Source organism: Chaetodon auriga, chromosome 18, assembly GCF_051107435.1.
Source record: "Chaetodon auriga isolate fChaAug3 chromosome 18, fChaAug3.hap1, whole genome shotgun sequence".
Lineage (NCBI taxonomy): Eukaryota > Metazoa > Chordata > Actinopteri > Chaetodontiformes > Chaetodontidae > Chaetodon > Chaetodon auriga.
The window spans coordinates 5,851,921-5,875,006 of NC_135091.1; the positions used below are offsets into that span (position 1 = coordinate 5,851,921).

At 43.7% G+C, this 23,086-nt stretch overlaps 1 protein-coding gene across 1 annotated transcript in view; it reads right to left on the minus strand.

Annotated features, from left to right (window-relative positions):
* The window catches only part of lama2 (laminin, alpha 2), a 168,207-nt gene that overhangs the window by 29,109 nt on the left and 116,012 nt on the right, over nucleotides 1–23,086 (minus strand). Inside the window, exons 33-46 of the mRNA XM_076756486.1 lie at nucleotides 21,127–21,251; nucleotides 20,903–20,989; nucleotides 20,507–20,700; nucleotides 17,348–17,490; nucleotides 16,320–16,418; nucleotides 14,126–14,237; nucleotides 9,703–9,865; nucleotides 6,225–6,303; nucleotides 6,004–6,135; nucleotides 3,335–3,451; nucleotides 2,971–3,134; nucleotides 2,333–2,471; nucleotides 990–1,092; nucleotides 547–663 (exon numbers count right to left, since the gene is read on the minus strand). Of these exons, the coding sequence (XP_076612601.1) occupies nucleotides 547–663; nucleotides 990–1,092; nucleotides 2,333–2,471; nucleotides 2,971–3,134; nucleotides 3,335–3,451; nucleotides 6,004–6,135; nucleotides 6,225–6,303; nucleotides 9,703–9,865; nucleotides 14,126–14,237; nucleotides 16,320–16,418; nucleotides 17,348–17,490; nucleotides 20,507–20,700; nucleotides 20,903–20,989; nucleotides 21,127–21,251 (1,774 nt within the window). The remainder of the gene's footprint in view (nucleotides 1–546; nucleotides 664–989; nucleotides 1,093–2,332; nucleotides 2,472–2,970; nucleotides 3,135–3,334; nucleotides 3,452–6,003; nucleotides 6,136–6,224; nucleotides 6,304–9,702; nucleotides 9,866–14,125; nucleotides 14,238–16,319; nucleotides 16,419–17,347; nucleotides 17,491–20,506; nucleotides 20,701–20,902; nucleotides 20,990–21,126; nucleotides 21,252–23,086) is intronic.

Sequence of the window (23,086 nt, forward strand, 5' to 3'; positions counted from 1 at the left end):
ACTGCCTCTGCCTCTGCCTCGTATCACAGAATTCTGTGGATTTCTGGCTGTAAATGTCGAGCTTTTTCGGAGCAGGTCAGTCTGTTAAAAGATCATTTACTCTCCAGCAATCTCACTGCTTCATGTCCCAGTATTGTGATATTTTAACCTCACTCAAAGGCATCTGAATTCAAATTTAACATGTTGTGCTAGCTCTGCTTCATCCTTTTACATTTTAGAGAAGCTACATTTAACAGTTTCCAGCGTGTTGACCCAAACACATCCGTGTGTTTCACTGTGGTTCAACAGCCTCGGTATCACTGCAGTGCATTTCTGTGTGTGTGTGTGTGTGTGTGTGTGTGTGTGTGTGTGCGTGTATGTCTGTGAGTACTGACATGTGTCAAGTTGAGTTTACCAGAGCAGCTGACCTTTATTGGCACAGTGATATTGATCCACTCTCTCTTTATCTCTGCCATGTGCACACACGCATGCTGCACACGCACACACGCACACACGCACACACACACACACACACACACACACACACTGTCTACTGTGCAGTCATACCATTGGGGATAGCGTTGAGCGTTGCCATGGTTCCGTTGACAGCTTTCAGCAGGTCTTTGGTATCGTCTCTTGCTTCTTTAACCCTGCCCTTCAGCCGGGCCACACTATCTGCATTCTCTACACGCACGCACGCACGCACACACACACACACACACACACACACACACACACACACACACACACACACACACACACACAAAATGATGATGAGGGTGGTTGAAGTCAAGGCTGCCTACTAATAAAAACACTTCCCTCGCCTCCCTAATGGGAAAGGGTGACTGACAGTGAGTCAGAGAGGCAGATGAAAAGTGACAATGACTGTAGACAGAATGCTGTTTATACTGTACATGATATCCTTTATGTCATCACTGTAATCCATACAGCAAGTCACACACACGCACAACAAACACACATATGCACCACACATATATACATATGCTTACCTTTGACATCATTTTGGAGTTGTTTAGCTTGGTTTAGCAGCCTGTGACTCTTCTGAAGGGCACCTTGAGCTGCTTCCTTTACTGGGACGTCTGGACCTAAAGCCTACACACACGCATGCACGCACGCGCACACACACACACACACACACACACACACACACACACATCTGTGACTTACATGCCCTCACTTTAAATGCTTCCGAATAATTCAGATGGCACACATGAATTAAAAAACATGTTTGGTGACACACGAAAAGGTGCAGTAATCTGCATAGCACCTTTCTGTAAGATCAAAGCAGAACCACTTTGCATTCGCTAAATGATATTCTAAGAAAGGCATTCAGGGGACTTAACTCCTCCTCACATTCACTCTCCACCTTCAACCCCTTCTTTCTTTGTTTCTTTGCCTCCCTTCACTGTCTTTTTATCCCTTTCTTCCTCTGCCCTTTACCTCTTTCTTGCCAAAGGAAAAGAAAAATAGAGAAATAAGAGAAAAAAGGGGATGAGTTGAAAAGAAAAGGGTAAAATGTTCGCAGAACAAATGGCAAATAACTGAACTGGTGCACAGGAGGAAAAAAACAAAAAAGAACAGAGAGGAAAAGTATTATAAAATAAAGGGTAAAAAATCAAAGATGATGAATGTTACCAAGACAAAAGTAAACAAATGGAAAAGGAACTAAAAAGAAAAAAGTGCAAAACAAGGACAAGAACAGGGGATAAAAGAGGGAGGGAAGGAAAAATGAATAAATTAAGATATAAAAGAAGGAAAGGGGCAAGATTTCAGGTGTGTGTGGACATGATAATGAAAGAGGCAGAGGGGGGAAAAAAGAAGGAAGAAGAGGGACAGAGAAGTGCTTTGATCTCTCAGCCATGACTAATGGAGAGCCAGAGCTTACATTACTGTTACTGCATGCAAGACACACACAAACACACACAAGCCCGAACATGTACACACACACACCCCAACTCTTGTGCTGAGAGTACATTTTCATGGTCTGGATAGGTAGAATGCGAAGGTATGCACGCAGTACCTGAATGTGAGCTGGATCACATGTAGCGTAAATACACAGTTCGGCTTTTGGGAGCGAATATTTGCTGTTTACAATCGGGTATATAACAGAGGAAACACTGGAGAATATGGAAAAGACGACTAATCGGGCACAGGATGCTTTTCTCGTAATGAATTATACATAATAAAAATAATGGGATACTTCATTAAACCCTGAAGGAAACAACTATTCTGAATAGGAGTAAGAAATTGCTGTTTTGGATTTAGTCTGTAGGTGTGTGTGTGTGCGTGTGTGTGTGTGTGCGCGTGTGTGTCGGTATACGTGTCCACTCACCAGTGCCAGTGCCTCGCTCGCCCTCTGCTTGGCTGCCTTTGCCTCTCTCTCTGCTGCATCCACATTTGCTTTAATGTTGCTATAGGCCTTGAAGGCAGCTGTCGCATTGAAGGAGAGATTCTTAGCTTCGGCCAAAATACTGTGAGGAGGGAGAGGACAAAAGAGAGAGGACAACATCAGTTTGTTGTTTTTTTCCTTTTGATTTGTAACACACATTCTGTTAAGTGATGAAGAGCCAAACGTAAAAACAATCGGAAGTCGGTTTGAGCTTTTCCTCAAACTTCTGCAGTGACAAATCCAGCTAAAATTAAGCACAGTGGTTTTGTTTCTGGGGCGGCAATGACAATTATTCTCTTTGTTTAATTCTCATCTTTATCATTTTTGCCTCTTTTATCAATCTTTCAGTCTATAAAATGTGGAAAATCACTGTTCAAAACATCGAAGGTTATTAACTACACACTGACATGAAAGAGAAGAAAAGCAAATGTTCCCAGTTGTGAGACCAGCTAATGTCTGACTGTGTTGCTTGATAAATGGTAATTATCTAAATGATTATCTGCTAGCTTCAGCCCTATCTAGACGCTGTATGATTGGCCTCGGTGTGAACATGTTCCACTGTGATGTTAAATTAAATGTACCCATCCAAAATGGCAGCAGATTCATTCAGCTGCTTGGCGTGTTCCTCTGCATCGTGCACGTGATTAGCCAGGCTGCCGTCGCTTAAACCGTCGGTGAGGCGACTGACTTTGTCGCCCAGCTGGACGTGAAGAGGATCCAGCTCTTTTCCCATCTCCTCCAAGTCCTACAGACAGAAAACAGAGGCTTTCTGTGCTATTTGAACTGAAGTAAGAAGGGATCAAAATCCAAACATGGAGAGAGATTCTTCTGAATGAACTCCTCATTCCTGATGCCAGAAGACACAAAGTTGACCTCAGACAGAATATTTAACAGCAGACTGAGGTTTCAAAGAGCTCCAGGGGCTCTACAGGTTGACTTTAGTACCTCTAGCTCCTTGTTTATGTTGTCAGAAAGCTGGTTTGCTTCATCCAGCAGACGCTCTCCTTCTCCAAGGACCTCCTGTGCTTCCTGTTTCAGTCCACTCACTGCAGAGCGCTTCCTCTGCAAACAACAAACTGGGATCAATAGCTGCACAAGATTCCAGTGCACCAGCGTATGAGCATTGCTGCAGGGCTGCAACTAATGATCACTTTCATTACCAATTCATCTGCTGATTATTTTCTCAGCGACTCGATTCATCGTTTGGTCCATAAAATGTCACACAATGGTGAGAACTTCCCAGTTCGGTGCCCTAAAGCTCCAGGTGATGTCATGAAATTGCTTGTTTTGTCTGACCAACAATCCAAACCTTATTTTCACAATAGACAAGAAAAGATTAATGACTAATTGATTATGAAGATAGCTGCTGAATGCTGTCGATCAGCAAAGTGTTGGGTGCAATAACATACAGTCATGGACGAAAGCATTGGCATCCCTCTGGAAGTGTCGGTTTTCTAGCAAAAGTCGCACACTTTTGGAGGTTTTTTGATAAAATAACCAAACCAGGATCATTTCAACAACTTAACACAACTTGGAGGAAAGAACATGCCTTCCACAGAAATCAATTGAACTGTAATGTTAGTCAACTGGAGCCTATTGTCCTTTAGAAATAGACTGATATTTGTCAGGATTGCTTCCAGAGCTGAAGTCTGACTACCCATAACCTTAACAAAGGTTTCTAACAATGAGAAATGTGCTTTCATCGGTACAAAAGACACTTGTTGTGAAGGGGTGTCAGTACTTTTGACCATGCAGTTTTCATTTCCTGCAGCATTTTGGTGGCGTTTTGTGTTGAATTTGGAGAAACCAATTGTTGTTTTAGCTGTGTTAAGTTATTGAAATGATCCTGGTTTGGTTATTTTATCAAAAAACCTCCAAAAGTGTGCGACATTTGCTACAAAACCAACACTGCCAGAGGGGTGCCAATACTTTTGTCCATGACTTTATCTGCTGATGATGTGGTCATGGACAGAGCCCCTCCCTCTTCAACTGCCTGTGTGCTGCAGTGCATCCAGAAATGCTTCATAGGGGCGGCTACAGTAAAGTTTGGCATGGCACACCAAAACCAAAAGCAATAACTGAATTTAAGGGACTCTATTATGCTTTTGTAGCATACAGACAGGTCGAAAATGTCAATATGAGAGTTAAGGGATGGCATACTGATATACTTGTTTTATACTTGGATGCAAACCAGCAGAATAGAAGCGTTCGTGCCGAGTCTGTGTGGATGTTGTCTGATGGCTGAGGTCAAATCTAAATTGAAACTTCGGTTCCCATAATAATGAGAGAGCAATTATTCAGGGAAATTATTATTTTCAGTGCGGACGAGTTCTAAAAACCTCTTTATGGTGAAAAATATATCCAGTCATTGAAAATAATAAAAGCAGAGGACACTGCGGATACACAATCAGTGCTCAGATTAAATAACGTGTGAACTCAGCGTGACCCCAGTGTGCGTATTCCACCGTCTTCACCGCAGAAAGTCTCTCTTTATAGTGAAAAAGACTGCAGGGTCAGGGAGAAACAAAAAGCAAGACAGATAGATGTGTATGCGTGTGTGATCACTGCAGAACACTTCCTCTAGGACATGAAAAATAATCTTCCCGATAAATGCTTGTGCTTTGTCAGGATTCGGCGCTGCCTGTGAGCTTTCCTTGATGATGAATCGTATGCAAAAGGCTTAAAGGAGAATGAGAATGAGCAGCGTGTGAGATAAATAGATGGTTAGATGCTCCACTCTTTATGATTATTTAGGAGTTTTAGGACTTTTTGTTATTTTGGGAACAGCTGTTACTTACTTCAAAGCGAATGTCATCTGAGTCAGCCGGCTCACACAGATTACGTTAATGTAACAATACAGTTTATGTTTGGTGTCGCTCGCACACACAGAAAACACTTGAAAGCCGGAACGTGTTTGCATTACGCCTGCACAGGTTGGAGGCTGACAAAGACTTCATAACCTACATGTGGATCCTCCTACATCATCCTACAGACTCTATGTGAGCAGTGTAGCAGCGGCTGTTTTTAGGCAGACTTTAACAGCTTAAATAGACTTTGACTTCATCGCAAAGCTAACTTTATTTTATTCCTATTATTCAGTGGTTGTATCGTGCATCTTGTGAAAAGCAGTATCTTAATTTCCATTCTTATTCTTTCTTATCAAGTGCGTTTTCTTGTATGAAAGGTGCTATACAAATACATTTTATTATTATTATCATAACACAGGGTGCATTAGATACAGTATATGTTTCAACAAGTAGAGAACATCACATGTGTCGCAGTGTGACTTGTTGTCTGGCTATGCTCGGTTACTCACGACTGCTCCCGGTTCTTGTCTTTCTTTAGCACAACAAAGTCAAAATAGAGCGAATATTTCTACCTACAGAAGTTGAATATTTTGCCATTCATCAACTGAGGCGGCTCAGTTTGACAGGATGAAGTGATCGTGATGATTGCAGGGATGTGGATGGACTAGTATACATAATAATTCATCCTTTTCATACTAAAAATCTAACTTTGCGTGTTTGAGAAAACAGTAAGCGACGAGCATTCGAGCGCACTGCTTTCTGGCTGTCTGTGTGTGTAAACCCGTGTGAGACTGTGTGCATGTTCACCTCCAGGGCGGTGAGGTTAGCTTGGTTTTGTTCAGCCAGAGAGCCAGCCTGCCTCGTCTTTCCCTGAGCAGAGCGGAGGAGATCCTGGGCCTCCTGGAGCTTCCCCTCATGGTCTGAGAGCTTCTCTTTTATCTAGGGAAGCAGATGGGGAGGCATTAAGCTAATGTCATTAATTTAGGGACATCGAAGACAAAAGAGTAAAGATTAGAAGTTATAATTGCCTCTGCTTTCAGGTCTTCTGTGGCCTGATGGGGGTCGCCAAATAATCTTTTCACTTTCTGGTACAACTCCTCTGCAAGGCTGGAAGAGGAAAGAAGGGGGAGATTAGAATATTTACATTTATATTTTGGTCATTTAACATTGTGGTATTCACGGCTCACAAAAGTGGAACAGTGGAATAAGTTGGTATATGTGAACGCAACAGTTCACAGAGGAGAGGCGAGTTACTGCGATGCGTGACCGAGCCTCCGTAAGTGTGAAGACAATACTCACTCCATATGACTGAATGTTGAAATGCTGGAATGAAATTGCCGATTTTCTTCTATTGACCCCTCAGGCTGAGTTGGATTAAATTGTGGCAGCGTCAAACATTTCAAATGTCGTCACACTAACGCGCGTGTGTTTGCATGTGACCGGGTGGGCGGGTGAAGCAACGTGTGCTATCGTACACTGCAGCATGGCCTGCTGTATCAACAACGGCAAGAGATAAAACAGGCAGAGGACGAGACTCTGAAGAATAACTAAAAACAAAGCACTGCAGACACATACATTTTGGATTAGATCCAGTACCTATTCAGGCGAATCCAACAAACAGCTGAAAACACTACTGAGAGAGTACAGGTGCCACAAAAAGGAACTACAGTCAAACAGGTTGATTGGTGACAGGTGATAGTGTCATGATTGGGGATGAAAGGGGCGTCCTGGAAAGGCTCAGTCGCTCACAAGCGAGGATGGAGCGAGGTTCACCACTTTGTGAACACATGACTGGATGAAGGATGTTACTGCATGGGCTCAGGAAAACTTTGGAAAACCGTTGTCGGTAAAAGTTCATTCGCAAATGACTGCATTCTGTTTTTAACTCCTTTTACGCAGCATCCCAACTTTTTTGGAATCGCGGTTGAGCAAAGCTGAGAGTGGGGAGTGACAATGCTAATTTTCCGCATAGAGGAAGATAGATTTTGGGCAAGCAGTGTGGCAGCAGCCATGAAACAAACGAGTGAGCAGAGCATCGATGGCTTAAAGGGCCATCGGTGCTTACGGGTCAGAATTGGAGGGGATGCACACGATGTCTGTAACTTTCCGAAGGTGTCCATCCGACGTTCACTCATGCAGTAGTTGGCAAAATGTGCAAAAGCCCACATTTTTCCTTCTTTACACAACTACCTTCTGTCACTTTGTTTACAGCTGAACGCAACACTATGAATGGCTTCCAGGAGAGACTGTCTGCGCCGGTTTCCTCAGATTTAGACGCTGTAATGGCCGACTTCTCACACCTCCCTCGAGTGTGGCTGCTCACAAACAGATTATACACATGTCTGCCTTCCAGAGTGGTCAGACAACACGTCAAACAAACTAGTTCTTTGCTAGTATCGTGAATACGGTATCGTCCGACTTGCTTGAAATGTCTCGTTTGATTAGTCAAGATTTGCAGAGCAGCCTTTAGTTTAGTCCAAATTTTCTTCTTATACTTTGCTTTGATAAGATTTTTAGAAAGCCTTCCCACTTTGGAAGTATTTAAAACAGTTTAACAGCCATATGTTTGTCATAGCGTCCCTTAATGAGACTTATTTTTCACCTTCAGCATTAATTAAGACAACAAGGATCTAGTGTCCTCCAGTTGACATCACTCAGAGGATAATTTCACACAGTTTTGGGGATATATGCAAGGTAATGATTGGGTTTGATGAAACTTTAATGAACCCTTTGGGGAAAAATGTGAGGAAAACAGAACATAACCAAGTACAAACAAATGGGAGGGGTGTTTAATCTTTACCCAACCGACTATTACGACATTATAATACATGGAAATAGAGCACATGAGTGATGTATGTAAGTAAGTCTATGTTGGTAGAGACTGCGACATGCTGAAAATACGTTAAATATGGAAAAATCTTAAGTAACTGTGGCGGCTTTGTTCGTTCTGCTGAAGCATCCCTTTAACATTTGTTGTTGCTTGTTTTTCCCTCTGCTGCTCGAGCTGAGATCTCCCCTCAGGGCTCAGTCAAATAATCAACCGCAGACTGACAGACAAGTCATTCGATGGCGGTGGCATTTTCTCTTTGTCTCTCGTACTCTCATACTCGCTCGCGCTACAACTCTCTGTCCATCTGTCAGTTGCTCTCCTCTCCCTCTGTGACTTTCCTCCTCACTGCACGCTCTGTGTGCGTCTCTGTTTCTACCCCTACAGCCATACAGTACTTTTAATTAACTCATCGACCTCGTCAACATTTGCGACTGAAAGAGACAGACGAGGGGGGGGTAAAGGAGGGATGAAGAGAGTAGATTACTAATTCCATCAAATGTCTTGAGAGGGGGGGAGATAAAGTGAGAGCAACAAAGTGAGAAGGCTTTGTTGAAGCATCAGCAGAAACTCGTTGCTTTAGGATACGTAGCAATCACACGTCTGCTAATGATATTTAATCCTGATGTCTCCTGTGTCAACAAAACGAAAGAAAGGAAGACGTTTCAGGAGCAGCGGTTTTGCATGATTTAACCTTTTATGCTGTTTCTAGCACTCCAGGCATCCGCTGAGCTCCAATCATTTCAGTATGTTAGGAAAATCAATTACACTCTAACTTCTGCGACTGTAAGCATGAAGCCTGCATTCAGTTTTCCATCATCACCAGGAGCTAACAGTGAGTGCTTTTCAAATACATCTGCACCTAAACGCCTTCAAAACACAATGATAATGTAGCTAAAGGAGTCAAGAGTCTAATTTTCACAGTTTAAAGAAAATAGTAGAAGCCATTGGTTCCATTTAAGGAAAAATCACATGCAAATATCTAAAAAATGTGTGCCATGCATTTGACATGTTGTTAGTGTGAAAAGTGTTGTACACTGATAACACAGTTAATATTTTTCTATAGTATGCAAGCAAGATTTTTCGAAAGTTTTATCGTTTTTTTTGTATACATATTGATTTATTAAGGTGAATTTTATGCATATTCCACCTCTGCTGTCTCTTCTTTCTCCCTCTCGTTGTGCGAGTTCAGCGAAAGAAAAAGTCTAGTGGGAAACACCCTGCAGAACAACAAGCAAGTTCCCAGCAGGGACAAAGGCAATCTAAGACACAAAAGGTGAATGCATTAGCATATGGTTATGTGTGAAAACAAAAAAATTTAATATGAAAAACAAAACAAGAGGAAGGTGACAAAAAGTGTGGTTCCATGAAAACAGTGGGTGGGATGAGGGTTCTGGTCAAACGGACCGACAGAAAAAAGCACGAAAACGTTAAAACTGTTCTCTCCATCCTCATATTTTCATCAAGAATATTATTATTTTCATCAACACCCATGTTCTGCTCATCATGAGTGTCTGCAGCTCAGAAATGTGTGTGCGCGCTCAACCGTGTGTGTCTGAGACAAGGACTGATCTGTTCGCTAACTTTCCTCAAAATGTGTATTTTTCTCGCGTGTGGGAGAAAGATACATGACCTGCGTGTGCGTGTGTGTGCGTGTGTGCTCTCATGCGTGCCCGTACTCCATCTCCTCCTCTGCGATGCTCTTCTTCCCTCCCAGCTGTCGTTTTCTCATCTCGGCTAGCATGGCCTGGATCTCCTCCTTCATCTCCTTCAGGCTTTTGTCTGGAGTTCCATCTTTCCGCGAGAGAGTCTGGTTCAACTCGGCAGCCTTCAGCTGCAGGTCTGGAGACACAGACGCACAGAGGGACCGCTGTAAGGGTGCTGCAGATGGACACATTCAGTTCATGTTGCTGCATTCACACAAGCACTGAAGGGAAAATTCGACCCTGGTGTCACTTCCATCATCCCTTAAATATCAGTGCAACTTCATTAGTATTCATCAACAGTGAAAACGGTGGAAAAGTATCGTTATAGATCTGTTTGCTAATTAAGCCTGCATTAATCAACTTTCTTGGCCAGTTGGAGGCAGAAGACCTGAAGAGATGTACAGCTGCGACATATTACATTAGAAAGCTGCTATGTTTACATGCTAGCCAATGATACCAACATGCTAGCTGTGTTAGCCCTGTTCTGTTTATGCCAACTCTTGCCATGAATGTCAACCTCATGGTGGTGGAAGAGGAAAAGTCAGGGTGTCTCCAAAGTCATCAGGATTCATCCTCTGGGGACCATGAATGTCTGTGTGACATTTCATGGCAGTTCATCCGATCACTGCTGAGATGTTTCAGCCAGGACCAAAGTGGTGGACTGAGCCGGCTGACTAAAATTGATGAGGTAGTTAAGCTGTTAAGTGTCTGAATGTCTTCAGATACTCTATTCATGCATCATAACAGACTTTTATACACCTGTATAGTCCCATTGTGACAGACCACTTTATATAAAGGTCCTTTCTTGTCTATTTCAGTGTGATTTTGATGCATGTAAACAACAGTTTAACCTAAAAACAGATGCTTCACTGACACAGTTTGTGTCATATCCCACGGAAACAGCTAAAAACCAGATATTGAAACACTGGGAAAAACATTGCTACAATATCTATATATATATATCAGTATATAACATTCAGCGAACATGTGTTTAGATATACTAACAGTCAGCAGCCCTGATGGGTGTGCTGTCTGTGGGCTCTACTGTAATGTCTCAGTTTTATGGCTCCAACAGAAAGAAAGACAAAATCACACCGTTTGATCTTCACTCATTTAAACACCAACACATGCTGAGAGCCCCACAAACACACACACACACACACACACACACACAATTTTACCCTCATTCAAAGCCAGCAATTTTGGCAAACTTCATGTTTGCTCTGCTTTTATCAAATTAAAGTCAGTGAAATCTCAAACCAATCAATGACGAAACTGCACTAAAACACTCTGAGGCTCATTTGAATAATAGTCAAACTGCTGGAACGTAATGAGTGTGTGAGGCGTGTGTGTCTATGCAAGAGTGATACAAAATATGGTGCAGAGTGCGTGTTTGCGTGATGTGCGTGTGCATGCAGCGAGCTGGTTGTGTGTGTTACATGTGATGTGTGCTCCTCTCTCATTTGAAATGTAAACATGGCATGATTAAAGCAAGTTGAAACTTAAACAGTGTGAGTGTTTGTAGGTGTGTGTGTGGGCGGGCCTGTGTGTGTGTGTGTGTGTGTGTGTGTGTGTTTGTGGCAATGCAGCATTTCCTCTTATTTGAAATGTAAACATGATGTGATTAGAGCCAAGACAGAACTAAAGCCATCATGCTAATGAACAGCTGTACCGCGTGTGGCTACGTGTGCTCACGCTGCTTTTGTCCGCATGTGTGTGTGCGTGCGTGTGCGTGTGTGTGTATCAGAGCCATATAATTACATAGTGGGATTTAAAAGCCAATTAAACACTTAAAACGTGGATGGAATCATATTATAGTATCCAGTAAACACGAGCACACACACAGAGGAAAGTGTGTACAGTATTTTCTTGGCTCATTATGTGTGTCTTTGTATGGCTGTGTGTATGCATAGTTGTATGAATGTGTGCACATTTGCACCAGTGTTTGTGTGTGTGGTGTGTTTGTGATAGCCACTAATTAAGTCTCTAATTGCTACTCTCAATCATCCAGTGAGCCACAACACACTCTTTCCCTCTGTCTCTCTCTCTCTTTCTCTTTGTCTCTCTCCCACACATACACACAGACACACACTCACGCACACACAATCACACTGTGATTAGGCACAGGGCCAGAGAGCGAGGAGTAACAACAAGGAGAGGACAGTTTCATCACAGCCAGTCACAATGTGTTGGCTTTGTAATTTTCTTTTCATCCCCGAAGCCATAAAAATTTCATAATGGTAATCAAAATAACTAATTATTTTTACATAGAGCACATTTGTTTTTCATCGGTGTGGGGTAGACACAGTTACTTAAAAGTACACTTATAGCAGCTGAATCCAACTAGGACTCGACAAGAGCCTTCCAGGGTTAAGTGACTTAAAGTTGCAAACAGACCCTGAGATTACTGAAATTTACAAAGACCACGGGACACCTCATGCATAACGACTCCTTCCACAGTTTTCTAGGTCTTGACAGTCTGAAAGGAGCACGTATTGAAACACTGAGCACACACAGGAGACGGTGAGCCATGAGTGTCATCATATTTTGTGTTTCCCTTGCTAATGCATGCTGCAACTTGAGCAGTAAAGGCACAAAAAAGGTGGACACATGCTAAATGCTAAAGCTGAAGAAACACACACAAGGTGCACACTCAGTTACGAAGATTTCAGCTGATGAAGTTTGGTCAGATGTCAGTGCTTTAAGGCCCTTTTGTCCCAGTTAAGATCAACTTCTCAGCCAACACACATAAGAAGTACCAAAAAAATGTTCAGAATAATGGAAACATCCGATTCAAAATCTGATTTTCTTTTCTATCTTCAAGGCAGAGAAAAGAGGGACTAGCTAGCAGGTGTGCAAAAGAAAGAGCTGCTACGTTTTTTAAAACGGCGATCCTTGGCAACACCTGAAGAAGAGCTCGACCAATCCCAGCACAAGCGGTCAGAGTGACCTGCAAGGTGGCACTCCTGGCCGAAGATGACAAAAAGACGACTCGAACAGAAGAACTTCTCAACTCAAAATGTTCGCTCCCACATGGAAGGCCAGGAATCACTGCACAAAGCCCCAACCCCCCCTCCCCCAGGCTTCAGGACCCTTTCCCGACTGACACGTCGCAGGAGAAAAACACATCCCAGCCGGTCACGCAGTCACTGATGCGGGTGCTGAGGGAGGAGACGCTGCAGCTGCACCAAGACACTGATGCTGAAGTGAAAGACTTTCTGCTAGTTCCACACGCAGAGAGCAAGAAATGAGTCCTCGGTGTGAAGCCAGCTCTGCCGGAGTGAACCATCTGGACTGTACCACAAAGTTCTGCCAGCAAACCTTTACACAAATGCCAATGGTAAGGGGTTTAACCTGTACTAAGGTTTTAAAGCAAATTAGTTCATTTACTAATCATTTATTGTCAAACTGCAGATGAGCACTCCAAAAGCAATCAACCCTCTGAGCTTAAAGCTGCCATATATTTATTTTTATTTTCAACATAAATGCCTAAAAACACAATACTTGCCCGGCACCACAGCAGACAGCCGTTAGAGATTAGCTGCTGAAGACAAGCAAAGGGAGTTGGTGGCAAACAAAACAGAGCTAAAAGCAGAATGAGTACCGGTGGACAGACACCACTCCAGTGAAACACTGCAGCATGGCCGTATGCATGCATGCTAACATTTCTCTTGTGCAGTGTCTCTGTTGCCACACAGCCACCCTCCCAGGGCACGAGCACAGTTAGGAGCTGCTAACAAAATACAACAAACTGAGTCACTGCACCCCATTATCTTGGTGGGTGACTCTTTATCACCATGGTTAATGCTGCTGCAGCCGGCTGGATCCGTCTTTATTGTTCAGGCAACACTTTGCACCAGCAGCTGGCACTGAGCACCGGCAGCTGGCCGCCGGCCCATCAACCATTGTGTTTGAGCTAAGTTTTCCATTAGTGAGCTAACAAGGAGGCAGAAAGATGTTTTGGTTGCCTCACTCCGTAGACGCCTCTCCTTCAGAGGTGGGCCTGATAGAGTTGAGTGTCTACAGGCTGCAGGACAACAAACTCTCTGCTTTTTGGGCAGATCTGGATAGTAAATGGCTTTTACATCCATAGTCTTCCTGGAGATTTTACATCTTTATTTAATTTGTGCTGTTTAATATGTTCTGTCAGTGTAATTATTCATTTCATTACCTTCTTTTTTCACCTTTTCATCTTCTTATATATGTCCCACTCTCCTCTAATGTAATAACCTTCATTTCCCACAGGGATCCCTTACATTTAATATAATGTAATATAATGCAATGTACTCTAACGACAGATGAAACTGGTGAGACAGTAGACAGATAAATCCAGAAATCCCAGTCGGTGGGATATGGAAGCAGTTATTGGAGGGGAGGTGGTGCTCCTTTCTGTTACCTTTAGCTCCCAGCAGCGTATCCCTGATGAACTGCTCCAGGTCCTCAGCTCGTTTATGAATCCTGTCAGCATCATCCTCAACCTGCTCTCCGTCAGCAGATACCTTAGTGGCCTACATACATACACACACACACACGCACACCCACACACACACACACACACACACACACACACACAAAAGAAACGTGTTATAAAATAATAAACTGTTAAATAAGTGAACATATTGACTTCTGTCTCACAAAGGAGGAGAAAAGATGGAGGGATAAGGTCTTGAGGATGTAAAAGAATGACAGACGATGATGGTAATACATACACACAATCAATATCAGTGTGTGTGTGTGGGGTATACTCTGTTTACATGTGCACTCACACGCCACAACGTACACCAACACAGCCATGGATGAATTATTGACATAAAAAGAAAACAGAACCTCACACATTAACCTACACACACACACACACACACACACACACACACACACACACACAAAGGCCCAGAAAAACGCGAGACGGATGAATCTTTGACAGACATGAAAACACATCCAAAGACACTCAATCTAACACACACACGCACACGCACACACACACACACACAGAAAGAGCAGGTAATTATTGTTGAGACCATGCTATATCATTTTAGCTGGTGTGTGGGTGTGTGTGTGTGCGTGTGTGTGTGTGATGGGATGTGGGTGATAGCGTCGCTGTCAACAAATGTCAGGGTCCCACTCTCTAAAAGGGTGTAGCTTGACAGCATGAATGGGAGTGTTATTTCTCTCCACTTGGCACTTGCAGACCCTCCCCCCCTCCACTCGAGAAGTGTTTTTCTATTTCGGTTAGCTCCTCTTAGCAACACGACTGTGACTCCAATGATTATACAGTAAAAGAAAAAAAAAAAAACCTTTATAGTATAGCATAGATTCTTGCCTTCTGTATGAGGGCAAACACACTGAGTTGCTTTCGGGTGTTTACTGAAAATGCTTCATGCAACAACATTAAAATTCTTTATCTGAAATACTTTCAAACATGCGTGGATTCCCAGATGGATCTATCAGACACAGTCCCAGGGACCCGAGAGGCCCCTGAGAGCCTCCGTTTGAAGCGCCTTATTAGCATTTTGGGTTAGAAATTCATAAGTCTCCGTCAATAGTAGGGACGGCCTGCTCATGATTTTTGATCAAAATCCTGATCCAGGTCCAAGTCTTGTCATATTCTGTTGTTATTCTTATTCACATGTTGTCAGAATGGACTCCAGGGGCCCAGAAGGCAACAGCTTTACTCTGTGTCAACTGGTTTGTGGTAGTTAAATTGAAAATTGTTTGAGAATACGCAGTATTTAAGAACAATATAAACTGACATGATAATCTGTGGAGTTTTTGACTCGCACATCCTGCTGTTGGTTATTCTGCTCACTGACAATTGGTGGCGTAAACAAGCCAAAGGTAAAAAATCACTTTTGCTTGTTAACAGGAAAAATCTGCAGAGCGTCTTTAAAGTGGGGCCTGCTTTACGTCCTAATCCTGAAGCCCTGTCCTGAAAAGGATCCTGTGCCAAAATCCAGTTTTGAAACTTTCAATATAACAATTTTGTGCTTATTTAATTTGTGTTTGATCAGTTTAACAGGCTGCAAATCTGGACTCGGTGGTACTGCATATTCCACAGAGTGCAGAGGGTTAATGGGGGCTTACCAGTTCATTTTTACCGCAGGCCCCGAGCAGGCTGACCCCAGGTATGATGCCCGGCGGTCATTTGTCTCACAATTTGTCCATGATTAATCCTGCTGCAGACCAAGCAGTCCCAGCACTTTGTATACTCTGTTTTTCACTTTTGCTGCTCAGCTGGTTAACTGATCCCTGTGACAGGCCCTCTGACACTTCATCTACATGTTGAAAAAGAGGCTGAATTGGTTTCTGTATTCAGTCAGTATGCTGCGGCTGGCTACTGGCTGGACTGGGGGTCTGTGTTGTCTCCACTACAATGCACAGCACCGTAAGGAGTAAGACGACTTGTGGCTTTGCTTGCAAACATGTGTTGCTATAAACTGTGGTCTCACTCCCTGCGACAGTCTACCTTAGCTCCATCCTGTTATGTGTGAGGAAGGCAGAGAAAGAGGGTGAAAGAGGGATAAAGAGAGTAAGGCAGACAGACAATGACAGAGGCGAACGGCGAGCCAAAGGAAAAACAAAAGCGTCTGTACCCTGCTGTGTAGTTGGTCCATCTCAACCACCAGTGATCCCAGGTTGGAGTCGGCCAGCTGCAGTAATCTCTCCGGCGCTTTCTGAGGTGACAGCATGTGCTGCAGGAGAGAAACAGGAGAGATGAAGGAATTACATAGTGAAATGTCTGACACATTTTGGCCAAAGGCGAGGCTTCTGAACTGCCTGGGGCTCTGTGCTGTAGAGCTGGAAAGAGGAGGATGAGCAACGGAGGGCAGGAGGCGAGAAAGGAGGAAAGCATTAAAACATACCTGATACAACTCAATATACTTGAGTCCTGTCACAGTAAACACAATGACGTAGCTCTACTGTGAGAACAAAGTTACAAAATGCTAATGAAAGCACAGCTCATAACGTCTTATCACAGTTCATTGGTGAGTGTTAATCAAGTTCAAGTTTGTTGTTGACAATGCAAATGCTCGACAGGCTGAAACGATGGTTTGTATTGGAGGAGGAGGCAATTAAAGAAAAGCGAAGACGCGAATTTGAAAACCCTTGAAAACAAACTCACGGCAAGATGTTAATGACATTGTTTCCTAACTAATGCGGGTTGAGCGAGCTGAATGAAGAGCGTGCCGTCTCATTGGACTATAAAGTATTTCACTAACTCCATTTTGATTACAAAACACCTTTAACATGCTGTCCACAACTGACTTTACAAAGTCTTCTTTACAGTTTCTTCACATTAAGTCTACAGACAGATTGCTCTGCTACTATCAAACGCTGACGCTAACATTAGCTTCATTGGCTAGCTACCTACAGCTGATAACATATGAGAGCTAGTTTTAATTCACTGTCACCAGCTAGAAATGATTTTGTCTTCTTCTATCTAAGGAAATTAGTTACAACTTGCAGCAGTAAATCTGCCACTATTATCACATAGTGCATGTGCAGCGCTTAAGTGGTGAACAGCCATAGTGACGATGACTAAACGACTTCTTTCTGAATTGGGACGTGAGTTAAAAGGTCTAGAAAATATCCCATCCAAGCAGGCTGAGGCAGATGTTACCTTGAGTTCCTCCGTCATGTTCTCGAAGCGGTACAACATCTTATAAGGAGGCGGCAGGGGCGTGGTCAGGGTGACCTCAGTGATGATGCGATAGAGGCGGTCCATATCACTGATCAACAGACCCGAGCACTCATCGTCACAGGCTAGAAAAAACAAATGCGAGCACACAGTCAGACGCAGCTAGAGGCTTAAAGATGGTGTGTGTGTGTGTGTGTGCGTGTGTGTGTTGACACTTCAGCAGTTTGAGTTTTGACGTGGCGGAGAGAAATGAGGGGAAGAAAATACGAGAAGAGGAAAGGAAGGAAGTCACGTATGTGTGTTTTTACGACTGAATGTGTATTTCTGACTTTATTTGTGAGTCTGTAAACACATCAGTGTGTGATCGCGGCGACTGCTTGTGTGTTTGTGTTTAAGTGACTTGGCATCAGAGAGACAGGGCTGCCGATGCATGAAATTCAGCACAGAGAGAGCAAAAGCACCTATTATGAGCACAGACTGCAGGCTAAAAACACACACACACCAACACAAGCGCACACCAGGGAATTCACTGAAACACGCATACACATTTTCCCGCATCACGTGTGTGTGTGCCTGTATTTCTCTTCCCTTTTACAGCCCGAGGCTGATTTATTGCAGAAATTAAAATTTCTGACAAGGGAAATCAAAGATAAATTAAATAAAATAAAAACAGTTTCAACTCCATCAATCTCTGACAAAACCAGAACACACAAATGCGCTAATGCGGGCACATGCATACGCACGAGCACACACAGGTACAGTAAACATACACCGTGTGTACGAGTTAAGAGCTGCTTGTCAATTCAAGCCATTCAAGAATCCAACTGATGAAGCGTATTCACACAGCTTGGAAACATCCTGCACGGCACAAGGTCTGACTACAGACAAAAAGCCTCACTTCCATCACTCTCTGCTCACAAGGACGCCGGTCGGTTGCCTGTCTCGACAATCTTTGGCAAGGCAGGCCAGAGACTCTCAAATTAGCTTCTGTCTCGTCCTCTGAGGGGTTCATACGTGATGGTGTATATTTGGCTACGTCAAAGTTTGCTTGGATGATTCGGGAGCGTCGCAGCCTCACACCCAACAAGTTTACTTTGCTGAAGTTTGCCCGGAAAGCAGATGACAAAAAAAAAAAAGAAAAAGTAATCTAGATGTCATCACAAACCCTCCGGCGGCTGCTCGATGGTGAAGTCGTCAGTGGAGCACTACGTGTCACGCCGTACTGTGCAATGTTATGCTAGAAAACAAATTCTAAACTTGTGGGTTAGCTTTAGGGAACATAAAAGAGGATGACTGACTTCACTTCCAGGGCGCTCTGTGGTCGAGCAGTCCTCGGTTAAATTTAAAATGGGTTTGCAGCAGTGACGCCCTGCGCTGTTGGTTAGATGTTCCTGATTAAGGAGCTGAAAGGGAAACAAAAGACCGGCTGAATAACTGAGACTTTGCTTAATGTTTCACTTCAAGGATCTGAGTTTTGAATCGTTAGAAGCGACACTGCAGAACTCTCATACAACACAGTCATTAGACTTGTGGTCAGAGCTGGAACAGATTAAGCTGTAGAGCTGCTCATGCTCCAATATTGGACATTTTTCTATCCAGTGACGCACATCACATTTCTCTTCACAGTGTACACAAAGTATAGCAATTTATCGTCGCAACCATAAAAGCTAGAAGCCCCGAGAAGGCCCACAGTAAACCCCAGTGAGCTGAAAGTGATTGTCTGAGGCTCGGTTTAGATTCACACTGCAAATTCACACCCACGATGCACAACACACACGTTCAACAATACCCACCTGTGTAATATACACCTGTGCTCCTTCAGACAGTAACTTCCAGCTGTTAAAAGTCTGGTTTAATCTTTGTGTCTCAGCAGCTGCAGGAAGGGCGTCTCTCAAACTTTGTTCTTTGCAGTTTGATTCTGGGTTCATTATTGTTACTGTGCCTTTTTACAATGTTGCTTAAATCACTTCAACTCCAAAAATAAGATGGAATTAAACTAAACACATTCTGTATTTAGCAAATTCCTGAGGTCATATTACTTACTGTATGTTTCACCACGAAATGTGGAACATAAACTCTCACATGGATGTCAGCAACATTCAACGACGCAGCCAGTAACATCAAGTATTGAAATTTAGCTCCATTTCACTGCAAATGATGTTCTATTATGGGAGAGTCACCTGCATTTCCCTCGTTCGAGGCTGCCGACTCCAAGAATGCTCGGTTGAGTCGGACAGGATGGGAGACCAGGAGAGGCAAAACGCAGAGTGCAATCACTCTTCAACAAGTGAACAGCGGCCTGATCGCTCCACTCTGTGTAAACCATCAGGACTTGTGATTACAGTCTGGACGTGGAGGCGACCGGTTTGGTGTCAAGGCGCACTGCAGCACTCACTCTGCCAATTTATGAACACACGCTTTGTGTCTGAACACATAAAGACCTGAGCAAGCAATTTCCTCTCTGACCTGACAGCAGCAATTTCACATCAGCCTCTGTCTCACAACCTTTTCTTCCATATTCTCTTACCTCTAGACGCGCTAATGGCACCGAATTGGCCCTGCCATTATGGTTATATTAAGCTTAAATTAGCTTCGAATTACACTGAAATTATTTTCTAAATGACTTGAATTTGACTTCTGCCACAATCCCGTGTCTCCCATGGCAACGCCAGGAAAGGGCTTTGACTGCTCATTTGCATATCATTGCCAAAATAAAGCAAGAATCACAACATCAGGTGACAATGCAGGGTGGTGGGCCAGAAAATGAGAAGAAAATGGACGACAGAGGGAGAAAGGACGTCTGCTGGTTTCACTTTCAAGCTTTCTAAAATGTCCTGTGTTTTGTCTGGTATGCTAAAGTCAAGTACTGGAGGCCTGTATAATGGCGTCTATTAATTGTGTTTCAAATTAATTCCTATTTAAATGTTCTATTGGCACTAGCATTCATATTCTCATCATTTCGACCACAACGTCCACTAAAACCTGCACCTGTTGGCCGTTTGTTTCATAACTATGAGCTCTATCTGAGATATTTTACCCCGAATGAAGAGAAAGCACACAAAAAAAAGGCAGGAAGCAAAAGAAAAGATGAAAAAAGGAAGGAAAAAGGAGCAGAAATAAAAAGCTGAGTGTTAGTCTTACAGATGATCCCGGCTGGTCCACACACATGCCTGTCCATGCACTGGTCACACGACTTCCCCGACGCCCCGAACCTGCAGCGGCATTGGCCTGTGACAGGGTCACATGGTCCAGGCAACGCCCCCCACAGGGAACACTTACACTCCTCGCAGCGGCCGCCTGGCATCTGCGGGTTACCATGATAACCAGTAGCGCACCTGGACAAGGGGATCACGGGAAGAAGGAAAGAGTTCACGACTATTGTTGCAATGAGACGCTTCCATCGCCTTTTATAAGGCAGAGCTAAGTCAAGGCGTGCTGCACTGATAGAAACACAGAAAACGTGTGCACGCACACACACACACACACACACACACACACACACACACAACCCTGTGATATCACGTGTGTGTGTCTCACCTCTCACAGTATTTGCCCTCATACCCCTCTGCACAGGCGGTGCATCGGTAGTCATCGAATCCCTCTGCTACACAGGTCGGACTGAAACTAGACACAAAAAAAATGCAAATGAAATATTTGAACACTTTGTCGGCCCAAGTCTACGTGTAAAAAAACTGCTGAGGAGATAAGAGAAGTGTACCTAAATATGTTAGAGAGAACAAAGAGGAATACAGAAAGTTTACTTGTTCTGCGGGTTGGGGAGGGGACAGGCGCAGGGTTTACAGTCGTCATGGAAACCTCGGACCACACCGTAGAACCCCGGAGCGCAGCGTTCACACCGATCACCCTCCGTGTTGTCTTGACAGTTCTGCACACGCAAAAACACACACGTGACGTGAGGGTTGTAGCACAGGACACACTGGACCATCCTTTATGAAAGGACACGATGTCGTCCCATAATTCTTCACATTCAAAGCAACCGCAGGGGACAAGTTCTCCTTCACAGCTTTCCTTGACCTCATGACCTTTTGTGACGAATCGACAGAACCCCATGGCTCCAACCCTGATGTGTAGGTGTCAAATTTCCCATCATCCTCCAGCCAGCATGAGTTCTTGATGTGTGTGTCGTTGGTACTACATGCAGAATTTGATTGTGTGAGCATAATATAGGCAGCTGCACACACACACAAAAGCTTATCCAGAAAGCTTTTCATCTTCAAAAAAAGCAAACTAATTTTCAAATTAAATTAACAGCAGTTAAGCTACACTTTTATCTGCATGTTGTATTTGAATATCGCCACGGGCACAATGAAAACGAGACACCAGATTTGCTTGAGCAAGAGAGAGGAAAAAAAAAAAAGGGCATTTTGAATGGTTTACAGTCATCCGTGGAATAAAGTCAATCTATTCCGGTTCATGTATGCTCAGACTTAGCTCTAATCAAAGATTGGAGGACATTAGCGTTCACTGTTAAGCTGTGTGCAATCCCGTGTATGTGTCTACTCGTCTCGAGTCGACAATGAGTAATTGAAAAGACGACAGACGGGGTCACTCGTCATCCCCTCCTTGATTACTGACAAAAAGGCGTTGGGGAGGCTTGTTTTTTGGTGAGCGAGATAATTATCCTGGCACTGCTGGTTGTTTAACAGCAACACCAGATGAAAATAGTGGCACACTGCTATCATCACCCACTGTCAGTTAACTTCACAATATTGGATAATAGCAGCACTTTTGATCACTGGCGTGCTTCACTGTACGGTGGCGAATTAAGAGCCTGAAATGTTTGACAGCAAATTCAGTTCAGATCTCTTCAAAGTCAGCAGCTCTTAGATGAAGAAACCGGCCGCGGATGAGTGTTACTGACTGAGCAGTTACTGTCTTTACATGCCAACACACTCACACACTGGGACCGTCGCTGGGAAGTACGTACCCGGCGTGATCGCAGCTGCTTATGTAGTGCATCTGTACGGAAGCAGCGGGGAAGTCATTACTCATTTCTTTTCACCACCCGCAGTTTATGAGCCATTCCAGGGCTTTCACACACACACACACACACACACACACACACACACACACACACACACACACACACACACACACACACACACGCAGGAATATCTAGCCCAGACTATTTTCTGATAGGAAATGTAGCTGTCCTCACGCAGTAATGAATGGTTTTTGGGCCCAGTCCCACTCCTGCATGATGAGGCGCTGTGAGACCGCTCACAGCGGCGGGCGGCTAGCTGTTAGCCGACAGGTGCGATCTCACACACGTCAAAGAGTTTAATAAGCTTCCTTCCTCGAGAGCAGGCCATCTAAAATACTCGTTTACTTTGCAGGAATTCACTCACCTGTGGTTAGGAGGGGAGCCACGAGGGTGCACTGACACACACAGCCACAAACGCAGCCAAAATATTTCACATCCAGAGATATTCCTGAGGATTCTCAGCTTATTTTTGGCTATGCTTATTTTACAACTCACACACACACACACACACACACACACACACAATGCCTATTCATACTTGTATTGTGACAGATACTATGCCAAAACACAGTATTTATATAAACATACAGTCAATTTCCACGCTACGCACACAGTCACACACACACAATTAAATCCACACAAATACATTACATACTGTACACAAACACAGAACTCTGTCCTCTTCATGTCCCCAAGGTTCTGTCTTATGTGTTCGC